This window comes from Phocoena sinus, chromosome 13 (assembly GCF_008692025.1).
Source record: "Phocoena sinus isolate mPhoSin1 chromosome 13, mPhoSin1.pri, whole genome shotgun sequence".
In the NCBI taxonomy this organism is placed as follows: domain Eukaryota; kingdom Metazoa; phylum Chordata; class Mammalia; order Artiodactyla; family Phocoenidae; genus Phocoena; species Phocoena sinus.
Genome location: NC_045775.1, coordinates 89910443 through 89924448, shown reverse-complemented (window position 1 = coordinate 89924448; position 14006 = coordinate 89910443). Strand labels below are relative to the sequence as shown.

The 14006-nt window shown below is 43.4% G+C and overlaps 2 protein-coding genes across 4 annotated transcripts in view; both read right to left on the bottom strand.

Moving 5' to 3' along the window:
• CCDC138 (coiled-coil domain containing 138) overlaps positions 1-2624 on the bottom strand; it is a 49126-nt gene extending 46502 nt beyond the window's left edge. The window contains 2 exon segments of the mRNA XM_032653795.1: positions 1411-1529; positions 2490-2624. Of these exon segments, the coding sequence (XP_032509686.1) occupies positions 1411-1529; positions 2490-2624 (254 nt within the window).
• A 975-nt stretch (positions 2625-3599) lies between these two features.
• The window catches only part of LOC116763964 (E3 SUMO-protein ligase RanBP2-like), a 55315-nt gene continuing 44908 nt past the window's right edge, over positions 3600-14006 (bottom strand). For all 3 annotated transcript variants that reach the window (XM_032652189.1, XM_032652187.1, XM_032652188.1), the window contains 6 exons: positions 10914-11118; positions 10234-10335; positions 6763-6908; positions 5579-5852; positions 5144-5460; positions 3600-4773 (listed from right to left, as the gene is read on the bottom strand). In XM_032652189.1, the coding sequence (XP_032508080.1) occupies positions 4468-4773; positions 5144-5460; positions 5579-5852; positions 6763-6908; positions 10234-10335; positions 10914-11118 (1350 nt within the window). In that variant the 3' untranslated portion in view covers positions 3600-4467. The remainder of the gene's footprint in view (positions 4774-5143; positions 5461-5578; positions 5853-6762; positions 6909-10233; positions 10336-10913; positions 11119-14006) is intronic.

Here is a 14006-nt window from a genome sequence, read left to right as displayed (position 1 = left end):
ACATCTCAATTCAGACCAGCCCCATCTCAAGAATTCAACAGACACCTGCAGCCTGTGCTGGGCAGCTCTACGACTCCACCCTAGATCACAACTAGGGACTGTGGAAAAACTGTCCAATGTTAGAAACAGTCACAGTCCACAAGCTTCAACTTGTAACTTGAAATTACACCCAGACTGCTTACCTTAAAGATGATAAAACCATCAGTTAAATATATGAAAATAATTTCCATGAATTCATAATTAACTTACAGCAATTTTCTCTTTCCTTCCTCTATATTCGATCAACCCCATGTCCAGATCTTGACTCCAGATCAACTAGGTGACTCTGTGAGCGCCAAAGGAAACAGCAGTAACAGTAACGATGATAAACAGTGGTGCATCTGAGTGCTTCTCTACGTACTGAACACTGTTCTAAGTCCTTCACATGGATTGATTCGTTTAATCAGAGAATGAAGCAATTCAAGCTCCAAAATATCAATCACGTTAACAGATACTTTAGGCACAACTTTCTTTTTTTCTCTCCACAATACCCCAACGTTTCATTTTGTATACATACACATCATTATGGTTTAACGTTATTTCAAAATGTCTGCTCCCTCTCCATACCTAAGCACTTCCTTCTGCCACATACTTTTGGCATTAATAGTGTTCAGCTTAGAACTTTATCTCACCTTAGCTTCCATTGTTTTTACAGTGGTTTTACCCAGAGTAAAATCTCTTCTGCAAAACTGCTGACCCCTCACAGCCCAGCACCACATCATACATACACTGTAGGCATTGATACCAGCTCCCTGGGCTGACTTCTTCCATCTCTCTCTCTGCTACCTGGACCACAGTGCTCACCACACCAGGAGACACACGACACAGACTGAGTTAATACCGCCGCCTAACAAACTTATAGTCGTTTTTACCCTAATTCCTTATTTAAAAAAAAAAAGGGGGAGCTTGCCTGGTGGCGCAGTGGTTGAGAGTCCGCCTGCCGAGGCAGGGTACACGGGTTCGTGCCCCGGTCCGGGAGGATCCCACATGCCGTGGAGTGGCCGGGCCCGTGAGCCATGGCCGCTGAGCCTGCGCGTCCGGAGGCTGTGCTCCGCAACAGGAGAGGCCGCAACCAAGAGCGAGAGGCCCGCGTACCGCAAAAAAAAAAAAAAAAAAAAAAGGGAGGTGGGGATCAAGGTCTTCATTTGGGTCCTGGATGAAGAGCCATCTATCACACAGTGTAAGTTTGCATTATGCCAGCAAACACGATGCTAGGTTTGTGCTTTTATCAAATTCTCAGTAACAATCACTGTTTCTCCAACCACTCAGCAGGCTCCTCTCAGAGAAAAGCAAACACACAGGCAGCCCCTGACCCTCCTTAGTTTCCCGAGATGCCCAGGGGAGGCCCGAGCAGGACTCGGGCTACCTTGCCAACTGACGGTCCCACGCTTGAGGGCACCACGGGGGGATGCGGGGCCGCGCCTCCTCTCATCAGAGTAACATCTCAGCGACGGACCAGCTTCATCTCCACGTGAGCAGAAACCGAAGTCCTCTGTGAACAGGAAAGACGACTGCAGAGGCTGCTCACTAAGGTTAGATATCAACGACCTCATTCTCGACCCCGAAACGTAGGAGAACAAAGCTACGTACCGATTTCCTGTCTGTCTCCCTAATGCAGACTTCCAGAAAACAGGCATCGAGTCAGCTCTTCAACAAGCACTGACGTTCATCACCGCTCCCCACCCCAGCACGTGACGCCGGCAACGACGCGGGGAAGCAAGCAGAGCAGGTGCCTCTAACCCCTGTTCTATGGGTCGGTACCTAAGGACCGCAGGCGGTAGGCGAACTCCCCGAACGTTCAGAATCCGCCCTCCTTCCACCTCGTCACGACATCCCGCCAGTGCCGAAACGTTCAACACTTTATTTCTCCCCTTCATGCACTTCAAGCATTAAACGCTGCGCAATAAACTACATCTGCTGCGGTGAAAAAAGGAGCGAGCGCCTCCCCAGCCGCGCGGACACCCGGCCCGCCGCCCTACCTGGGGTGCGAGGAGGCCGCCGTCGCCGCTCCGCCACGTCCGGCCGCCGGCGCCCGGGCTGAAAGAGAGCGACGGAGCGGTGACCGGGGCTGGCCGGGCCGCCCGGCGCCCCCGCCCCGCACAACCGGCCTGATCCCGGGTCTTCGGCCCGGCGCAGCGCCCCCTGCCTGCCGCCCCGACACGCGCGCCGGGTCCGCGCACAGAGGCGGCCACCGCGGATCCACCAGGCCGCGCGCCCGCACCTTTCGGCTTGAAACCGGCTCGGACTCGCCGCTATGGGGCGGGACCGAGGCGGTTCCAACCCGCACGCAAGTCACAGCCGGGAACGCCCGCCACGCACCTGCGCGCTGACGCGCACGGCCCCTCCCGCTCCCGGGGCCCGCCGAGAGCACCTTCCTAACAAGTGCATGCACGCCGCCGCCGCCAGGGGCCCTGCCTCGCGCCCACGCTCCGACCCGCAGATCCGGCGACCCGCGGACTTGGCATGGGCCGACAGGCAGGGCAGGACCTCACCTCGGCGGGGTAGCCGCCCCCTACGCCGTAGCAGCTTTTGAGGCGCTCCACCATCAGGTCCTGCCCGAGCGGCCTCACCACCCTCGGCTCCATGGCCGCGGCCGCCGTCGTCTCCCTGGCAACGGCGCGCGGCCGGGCGGGGCGGGCGCAGCGGATTTGCGCCGTGACGCACGGCGCGCCGCGCCGCCGTCGTCTCCCCGGCAAAAGCGCGGCTGCTGGCGCAGGTCTGTGCTCGCGGGCCGTGGGGGCGCGTTGCGGGCAGGCGCGCGGGTCTCTCCTGTTTTCCTTTCCTTCCCGAGGGTCGCGCCGAGGGGCAGCCCGCGCGGGTCCGTCTCATAAGCGCTCGAACCCATCGGAAGCAGCTGTGAGACACTAATCTTGGAGAAGTCGGTTTCGGCCAAAGCATTCGTTACCAAGCTTGTGAGTCCACAGTTGTAATCTTCAGGGCGCCTCCGAGTGCCTCCCGCAGCCTGGAATCCCTCGGGAGGTGCCCGGAAACGTGACAGGCACCAGTGTCCCCGCCAGGCAGCCGCGCGCGGGGACCCGCATGCATCCACCCACCCACTCCCCGCCCCCCGCATACACACACACGCAGACACCCCCACACTCGGAGGGTCGGGGCCGTCCGCCGCTCCCGGCACACGGACCCCACATGACCCCCGCACTACAGGCGGTCAGCAGGTGCTGTCCCAGGACTGCCTGTATGCAAACCCCAAATGGCGCGACAGCCCCACAGCCTCACTACCCAAAATGAGGCGGCTCCGCTGGAAAGAACCCCGGAGGGCAGAAGGCACCGCCGGCAGTGGTTGGAATACGCAAAACGTGCTCTCCCGGGGTGCTCTGTGGTGCCACACGAGTAAGCTGATGAGAACGTGCCCCCTTTTTCTGTCGAACTTTTGACGTCATTTCCAAGTAAGTTTTCAGTGGATACCCAACTGGAAAACAGTCCTCTCCTTGGGAGCTCTGGAAATTAGGTGGCAGTTTAAGTTTACGGATCTTTATCTCCTTACTTTGGCTCCAGAATGAAAAAACAACTAGATGCACAAGTAATGACTATTTTAAATGTCATGGCTGTTAACAATTGTCACTTTATTTTTGCTACAAAATTCACCAGAAAAAGGTACTGCAACAATCTAGTATAAACCAAATCTTTAACCAAAGAACATGGTATAGACCTTTTTAAAATACTCATACTTTATCACAATAACTGCAAGGAAAAATTCAAGTTCTATCAGAACCAAATGCAGTTTGAGGTAGTAGAAACAGATGACAGGTTTTTTAAAAAGTCTAAATACTCAACTTACTTAAAATGTAAAAATTAATTTAATACCTTGGGAAGAGCACAGGAAGCTACATAACATTTTAAGGAAAGAAGGTACTCTGTTAGCTATACAGGAGGTGCAAGAATCTATAGAAGAGCACTTTGGTTAAGTCTCTACCCTCTGGCTCTACCCACTCACAAGTGAATCTTTATTCATAAATGAGCACACCAATAGTGAAAATTACCAAATATATTCCAAATCTGAAATAAAAACTATCCAAGTCATGGTCCCTTTATCCAAACAGTAAGTATATCCATGCAGGAAGTCTAATATCTTAGAAGAAACTAAAATTGCATATATCATATTTCTTCAATAGTTTGAGAAGGTCTATTGCTTTTAACAAGATTAGTATTACTCCATTTTAATACAAATATGTCAGGAGTACATAAACACAGGTACACCTGAAATACACCAGTGTTTAAACTTTTATTTCACACCATGCAAGGTCAATTATAACACATTAAAAAGTGACAACAGCTATAAGCTGCAATTTTATATTTATACATTGGAAATGTCCATTTTCAAAAGCTGAACATAATTACCATGTTGTCATAACAGCTAGGCTTCAATTCAACTGTTTATACAGGTAAAATCTACTATGAAAAACAATGATTTTATATCTGTCCACATTCTGTGATGACAATTCTTCGACTAACAGACCCTTCAGGAGAACCAAAGGATTCAATCTTTTTCACAGTATCCATGCCATCTTTAACAAACCCAAATACTACATGCTTAAAGTCCAAATGCTCTGCTTTTTTCAGTGTTATGAAAAATTGAGAATTATTGGTATCCTGGCCTCGATTGGCCATGGATAGTAAGCCAGGTCTGGTATGTTTCACATCAAAATTTTCATCTTCAAATTTATCTCCATAAATGGACCGTCCTCCTGTTCCATCGTGTTTGGTGATATCTCCCCCCTGAAAAAAGATTTCAATTAACAGGAATCCCAAATAAAATGTGACAAATACATACAGAACTAACCACTAAAGGGTAGGTCCTCAACACCCAGCTTCTTTGAGAACGCAGTCTGAAAACTAAGAAACACCCACTTGTGAAAGAAGACAAACAATGAAAAGATCTTTTTCCCACCCTTGATTTCCAGCAGGTTCAAGGCATTAAAAATATGAACCGTTTTAGGCTGAAAGTTCTTGTGGGGACAGAAGCTGGGGCTGTGGAAATGCTAAAGAAGTCTAAAGAAAATCATAAGTAAGGAGAAACACCCAAATTCCCCAAGTTGGTGTGCTGCACTTTTCTAGACACCCATTGTGATGTACACTTAAGACTTACTTGGCAAACAAAATCTGGAATCACTCTGTGAAAAATGGAGTTCTTGAAACCAAAGCCCTTCTCTCCAGTGCACAGTGCTCTGAAGTTCTCAGCAGTTTGAGGAACAATGTTTGAAAATAATTCCATGGTTACACGTCCCAGAGGCTCATCATCTGCGCAAACATCAAAAAACACCACAGGATTTGTCTCCTTTGCTCTCAGTTCTTCCTGGGGTTTCAATAAATTCTGTTGACATTCTTCAAATTTTTTCTTAAAACCATCAGCCATTTCTTTAGTTTTAAATCTCACTGCAAGCTGTTCCACTTTGGCTTCTCCATCTATTAAACAACAAACAACACAGTGACCTTTGTGTTATAATAACTGTTATAAATTGTTTTGTTACCAATTTTAGAAAAATCCCCAAACCGGAAAGTAGCATTTGAGTGTAGAGCTCACCAGCATAATCTGAGGCAGTCCAAACTAAAGCATTGTTGGAAACATTCAAGGGTTTCAGTTCCATTGTTTTGGTGATGACATGGTTTGCACACACTTTGAGCACCTGGTCTCTTCTCATCAGGACCCGGTAGTAATTCTTCATCTTGTGCCAGAGGATCTTCATGTCTCCAACCCCACGCTCCTTCCACTGACTGGCCTCTCGATCCCACCTGTAAAGTTTGGCTCTCTCTTTAAATACAATTTCTTCATCTTCTTCTCCAGATTTTACTTCTACCTGTGACAGGACATGAAATTATCTCTAAGATGCTGCTTATAAAATATTCCATAACAAATTCCAAGATCCAAATTCCTTAAGACACTGGCATGAACAGAATTTGAAAACAGTTAACATCCTAGGGTTACAAATACATCTGATTTGGATGAGGCAGGAAAAATCTGTCATTACACATTTTCCCCTTATGTAACATTCTTCCTCATTTTGGAAACTAAATACATTCTTTTACAAGAGAGGTTTCAAAAAAATGCTTGTTCTTAAATATTATCTACTGATTGAGGTTGAAACTGATAAAAGTAATTTGCCTAAAACAACATTCTTGTCCAGAAAAAGTACAATTTACTTTTTATTGAAAGGACTGTGGCAAATATGAGATTAGATGTTGGTTGGGTTTTTTTCTTTTGCCCCTAGAATTACGTTACTGAAAACAAACATGAAAAAATTAAGTTCTTCCCAAGGATTTCATATAGAATTTACCAAATAACGTTTGTATGTAAATTTCTTTAAAAAGACTATTTTGAGGGCTTCCCTGGTGGTGCAGTGGTTGAGAGTCCGCCTGCCGATGCAGGGGACACGGGTTCGTGCCCCGGTCCGGGAGGATCCCACATGCCGCAGAGCAGCTGGGCCCCGTAAGCCATGGCTGCTGAGCCTGCGCGTCCGGAGCCTGTGCTCCGCAACGGGAGAGGTCACAGCAGTGAGAGGCCCGCGTACCGCAAAAAAAAAAAAAAAAAAAAAAAAAAAAAAGACTATTTGAACTTAAAGGCTGAACTTCTAATAAAGAGCTTCCATTTGAAACGGTCAATGTTCTGAAAGAAATGCAAACAAGGCCAGCCCTACAAATCAAGCCCATGTCAAGTTTTAAACTTAAAATGTGAAGTTATTAGTAAGGTTTTCACTCTTTAATATTTACCTCTGGTAATGACACTATTGGTTCAAAATGGATATCTTCATTATGAACTACCTCTTCATCACTACCATCTTCATCTTCGCCAACTTTACTGGTTGACTGTGCTCCGAACACAGCTGCTCCAGTATTTGCCCACTGGAAATTTTTATCTGATGAATAAATTAGGATACTTATAAACAGTGGTATCTATTTTAATAAGCTCTTAATCCCAGTTAGATTACTTTATGAATGAATCTAATTTCCAATGATGTAACATACTTCTAATGAAAATGTTTAAACTTGTACTATTCTGGCATATTAAACTCATGTGGTGAGTACACAGGACTTTTAGTAACATTTATGCCTGGATATACAGATAGGGTCTAGGATCGTCTGAGCCTTAGGTCTTCATGATACTGAACTACAGAAGAACTTTCAGTAATGAAGCAGGTTCTTAATTAAAAGTACATACTTTGAAACTCTGAAAACCCAGCTCAGCTCCAAAGGTAGTTCATTTCATAAAACATTCTATCACATGAAAAATATAACTTTTGAACCTAAAAATGTTCTCAAAGAAGCCAAATCTGCTACTTCCATATTAGCTGAAGAAGACTAAACATGTTTATAACTTCTCTACCTCAACTTCCTCCTAAGGTAACTAGAGCTGGAGCTTAAACTTCTTGGCCAGGTGGCACTGGCAGCCTTGGGAGAAGCTGACCCCCACTGTCTTCAAGCAATACTAGGCTTAACTTAGTTAAGGGGTGAAAAGGCTTCCCACTCCCACGCAGAGGAACAAAGACTTTTACTCCCCCTCACTGGGAGAAGGTGAAAACTAAAAGCTTCTTCATCCGCATCTCGAATGTGAGGACCCAGGCTGCTAATACATTCCCCACTATCTTAGAGGAAAGAAACCTCTCAACTCTTCATCACTTGCTGACAAAATCACTGCTCTCTAAACCTACATCTGATGCAAAAACTCAGGAGAAGGCAAAGATGTCACGGATCAGTTAAAAACAGCACCCTGAAGAAAGAACAAAATGAGTGTCTAAAGCAGTAACTCCTGAGTGAGGTTTAATGGGGAGAAAAAAACAGGAAAAAAGAAAAAAGAAAAAAATTCTTAAGAAGATACAGCAAAAGAATGCTCTGAAACAAGAAGAGCACAATCTCAGGTTGTGTGGGGGGCTTCCTGAGGACAGTAACCACAGATCTACATGATACACAGGCGTAGGGCTCAAGGAACTCCCAAGCAGAAAAAAATTTTAAATTACCCCAATACCCTGAGAGGTATGGCAGAAAGTCTCAAAATTCCTCTGAAGCAATGGTTCTTAACACTGGGTGCATATTAAAATCACACCAACAGCTTCTATAAAATACCAATGCCTGGGCCGCAGGCCCAGAGAGCCCAACATAACTATCAGGTGTTTCTTTTTTCTTTAAAAAGCTCCCAAGAAATTCTAATATGAAGCCAAGAGTTGAAAACCACTGTTCTAAAGGGACAGGAGAAAGAACTTATACAGTAAGAGTATAAAGATGTGCACGTCAGTAATATCAACTTAACAACAACTGTGTTCTAGATAATAGTACCTAGGAAGCTTCCACTCTGAGTCCGGGTTTAATGAAAACATTACAGAATCTCAAGGAAATAAGATAAAACGTCAAATCACGGACAAAGGGGAGCAGCAGATAAACATGTGTTCCTTGCGTTCTCTTAGTTTCCATATGAAATATTACACAAAAGACAGGGAGTGACTGACAGACCTGCCTGTGAAGAGGACTTTCAGAAGACAGGAAAAAAAAGGAACAAAAGAAAACGTGAAACAAAAATAAAATGAACAGATGAAGAAAAAGTAATCACCACAGAAATAACACATAACAGAAAAGGAGGAAAGGATTAAAAAAAAAAAAAAAGACTCCTCGTAGCTTAAAACCAACCAAAACAAAAAGTTTAAGATCAAAAAGGTCCACACAATGCCAGAAATAAGTTTAAAAAACAAAAAAACATTCTGGTGAAACTGATTACCTTAAAAAAAAAAATTAAATCCCACAAGCTCTTAATCAAAGAAGGCAAGATGAAATTCTAAAATATTAAAAAAAACTTACAGTAGTGTGAAAATTCCCCATGAAAAGCTATGAAATTGATTCCAGGGGAATTTAGTTTCAAAATGCTATTCTGTGCTTACTAGCACAATCTAAATTAAATAAAGCAGGCATTCAACATGCAAGAAAACCAATGATGATTTAAAGGAAAGTAATGACAAAATCTGAAGATAAATTAAAAACATAAACAAAAGAACTGATAAAACCAAAAGCTACTTCTTTGAAAAGACAAAGCACAAATTCCTGTGAGATCTAAGAACAAAACAAGAAATGTAGTTTAAAAAAGAGCTTGGTAAATAATCTCATGGAAAAAGGAGTGAACGTCAGCAAATAATACTCAGGGCGAGCCTCCCACGTGGCATGAGTCTTGCCTACCTCACACTTTATTGTACAGTACTGATGGAGTACTTTGAAAAAGGTATACCAAGTATCAAGCAACCTAACACATCAATTTTTATTTGGCTTTTTATTTGTGGATAATTATACCCACTATACACTGTTGTATCTGTTGACCTATGACCCTGTGACTTCAGGCTACTTATTAATAAATTAAAAATAAAGCAACCTGACATCAGTGAAGCTATGAATTCCAACATAACGTAGCATCTGAAGGTAATTTCTAAAAGTTTTATATGTGTTTCCATAAATGACAGGAACTGTTTTTTTTTTTTTTTTTTTTTGCTGATTGGCTAAACCCAGTGTTAGTGAAACAAGTAAAAATATGTGAGAGGGAATTCTGAATTAGATTAATCATGTAAGTATGTATCTTCAATAAAATTTATTCGACAATTCAAGCATCTTGTTCAATTTAGGTGGTGCTATAATCAGATACATGAAAGCTACCTTAAGAATGAGAAAATATGCTAATTTTTTCAAGCTTCTGAAACAAGGAAAAGGATTATTTTCTACAAATGATACCCAAATGGACCAAAAATAGAAAAAAATCACTGGAAAAGGTGGGAAAGCTCACCAGTTATAAATGAGCACAACCCTTATATTAGAAAGCACAATCAAGGATATTGCAAAAATAAAAAACTGCAAAATCATCTCCTTAAAAATTACTGATGCACAAATCTTGAAATATTAGTAAATCAAAAGTATAACTAACAGAACAATGTGCCAATCCCAAGGTTATTCCAAACTGGAGTGACGGTTCTGCATTTCAGGATGGGGAAGACTAGCACCATGAGTTACAATGAATGACGAGAAAATTCTTATGGTTATATTAATACTAGCAAAAATAACAATAAAACAGAAGCCCTTCCTTTATTACAACACTAGACAGCTGGAGGGCAGGGCTGGGGAAACAAATGGCCAGGTGAGTGACAAAGGGCTTGCTCCCCCCAGGTGTGCATATTTCTGTAATACAATCATTAAAACCGCTCCTCCTGATCTTACCTTTGGACCCAAAAGCAAAATCCCCAGAATTACTGGAAGCCAAGTCTGCAAATGACAGCCCTGTGCTACTTCCAAATCCAAATGAAACTGTTTTGCTTTCCACTGGCAAAAGGAAAAGAGCAATTTAATATTTCATTTAATACATGTTGAACATCAAAGCTTTACTCAGGACCCAAAGAGAATGGGGGTAGGACCTGCTGTACTACTGAGAGGGATGGGGTGGGATGGGGTGTGCAACATTTATAATCTGGTTATCTCTCTGAAGAAAACTTATAAAAGACATCCAAGTTCTGAGCTTCTTCATTGTTATTACATTTTCAGGTACTATTCTCAGTGAAGAATATACCAAAAGCATACCCAAAATCATTTTTTAAAAATCAGATGTAGATCTATACTAAATCAGATAGAGAGCTATACAGTTTCTGCTTTACACAATCTAATATAATCTAAAATATTCATTCAAAGGCAGGATTTCAGGAAATATCTAAAGACTTTTTGTATTCTCAATTGTAAAAAATAAGCTCATGAAAGCGAAATATTTCATGCCCCTTTATAAATCTCAAATTTTGTTTTAAGAGTTTCTGGATCTGCATTTAAAAGTCTTATCGTCTCAAAATCACAGGTGTACCTATGTAGTAATGCATGCCAGAAGGTTTTTATAAACATGTATCAAATTGTACCTTGGCTTGTAGAATCTGCATCATTTTCCTTTCTAGTACATAAATCCACAGGTTTATCGACAGTTTCAGAAGAAATAGGTGGTGAACTAATACATTTGGTAGTAAACTCTGGTTCTTCAGATTTACACAAAAATGGTAGAGTCACTTTACTGCCATCTGTACACACACTGTCAGCCGTGCTAGTTATGTCCTCATTCTGGGATTTCTGCAAAGAGGAAGTAACAAATAACTATGACATTAAGTACTGATTGACAAAAAGGATCACATACCCTATTTTAAAAGAAATTGAGGACTTGGAGTTCTGGACAAAATGGAATAAGCACACTTTTCTCTCTCCCATTCCACCTTTCATCCTACCTCTCCCAGCACCTACAGCTGAATTGGACTGAAACAGATAAAGCGACTAGAAGAAGCCTCTGGAAAGTGGATGAAAGCAGAAGGATTAAAAATCTCAAGACATGGGACTTCCCTGGTGGCGCAGTGGTTAAGAATCCACCTGCCAATGCAGGGGACATGGGTTCGAGCCCTGGTCTGGGAAGATCCCACGTGCCACGGAGCAACTAAGCACATGCACCACAACTACTGAGCCTGTGCTCTGGAGCCCGTGAGACACAACTGCTGAGCCCACATGCCACGACTACTGAGCCCACATGCCACAACTACTGAAGCCCTAGCGCCTAGAGCCTGTGCTCCGCAAGCCACCGCAATGAGAAGCCCGCGCACCACAAGGAAGAGTAGCCCCTGCTCACTGCAACTAGAGAAAGCCCGTGCGCAGCAATAAAGACCCAACACAGCCAAAAAAATATATATATATATGTATATATTTATACATGGCCCACTGGTGAGGAGCAATGGCTGAGATGCAGGTGGCAGCCAGGCCTGGTGATGAGACCACGGACAACTTCGCCTCCACGGGCCAGCCCGTCGGGGTCCCCGCACCACAGCCGGAACCCAAGGAGGCGCTGGCCTGAGCCACGTGCCCCCGTGCACACTGCTGGGGCGTGGGGGCACCTCCAGGCCACATGGCCCATCATCCACAGCTGCCTGCCCCCAGCCAATGAGGGCAGTCCCTGCCTCCTGGACACAACCTCCTCCCAAACCCCTGCGGCAACCATGGGTTCCGGAAATGGACTAGGCTGAGCCGACGAGGTCGTGCCTGGGCCCCTTTCCTGACCTGCTTCCTACCTGCCTACAGCGGGTGTCACAACAAGAAAGTACTGAACCTGGAGGAAGAGGGTTTCTGGCCAGAACTGCTGGATGGTGGCAAGAGATTTGAGATTTTCTCTGACTGTCCCCCAGTTTTACAGAAAAAGAAAGCCCCTCACTATGGTAGATGGTCCCCAGGTGTAAAGACTACTGGAGAGACAGGCAAAGTGACCATCTGAAATTCTGGCCTTACCAAATTCACTTTCAATCAAGACACCACAAACTTCCCCCCTCCTAAGAGCCATCTCATTAGAAGATGTATTTATAGTAAACTTCTGTTTTTTACTTAGGAAAAAGAGAAAGAAAAAAGAACAAAGAAGACTCTCAAGACCTGAGGGGTAATCTTGGTGAGAACCCTGTGGGAAATTTTTCCTGCCCCCACCCACTAACCCACATCCCAGGCAGGGTAACAGAGCTGTCCAAAACTGCGGCTGCCGACGGCACAGATGGAAAAGGGTCCAAGGAAAGTCAACTCTCCTTGGCCGAGGGTGGGGAATGTCATGAAATGATCCGTGTGCTGAATGACCAGAAAAACTCTGAAAAGCTGTCCTAACCATGTCCCAAAGGACAACTACTCTTAAGACAAGTGAGCAGACAGGTGTCAGGCAAAAAAATATAAAGCACAAAAGCAAATCAAATGGGACTTCACAACTGAAAAGTACAGTAACAGAAACAAAAAAATTTACAGAATGCTCCATCCAACTGCAGCAGTATACATGTTCCTCTCAAGCACGCGCGAACATTTATGAAGAAAGACCACATTCTAGGCCATAAAACAAACTTCAGCAAGTTCAAGAGAACAGAAACCATACAAAGTATACTCTCAGTCCATAGTGGAATTAAACTAGAAATCACTAACAGAAATATAGCTGAAAAAAAGTCTCCAAAGATCTGGAGATTAAGCAACACATTTTTAATACACATGTCAAAGTCTCTGGACACATTAAAAATACTACGAACTAAATAGAAGTGAAACTACAGCTTACCAAAATTTGTGGAATGCCAACAAAAGCAAGGAAGGGGAACTTTGTAGCACTAAATGCATACATTAAAAAGAAGATCTAAAATCGATAAACTTTCACCTTAAAAAACTAGAGAAAGAAGAGCAGTATAAACGGAAGGCACAAAGAACTAAAGAAATAATGAAAAGCAGGGCAGAAATCAATAAAACAGAAAAATTAACAAGATAAAAAATGGATTCTTTGAAAAGGTCAATAAAATTTGATAAACCTCTAGTCAAGCTCACCAAGAAAACAAAATAGATGACATAAGTTACTAATATCAGAAATGAAACAGGAGCTATCAACACTGATCCATGGACATTAAACGGGTAATAAATTTCAATGAACTTCACACACTTCACAAACACTGTTATGCCCACAAATTTGATAATGTAGAGGAAATGGACCAACCAATTCCTCAAAAGACACAACCTACCAAAACTGACATAAGAAATAGATCATATGAATGGGCCTACATTTATTAAAGAAAATGTACCATCAATTAATGTCCTTCCAAAAAAAAATAAGTACTAGGCCCAGATGGTTTCAGTAGTAAATTCTATCAAACATTTAAGAAAGAAATATTACCAATTCCTACACTGTGATCCAGAAAACAGAAGCAGAGGGAACACTCCCTAACGAAGTACGTGAAGCAAAAACTGAGAGGAGAAAAACAAACGTGCTCAGCAACACTCCTCTCAATAATCAACAGAACGAGCAGAAAAAAATTAGCAAGGATAGACTGGACTTGTACAACACAGTATCAACTGATTCGATCTATTTAGAAACCTGTTTTCCCTGCAGAAACAATAAGGAATGAACTGTGGTATGTCCTCACAAGGGAATAGCACCCAGTGACAGAAAGAAACACACTAACACTACACAC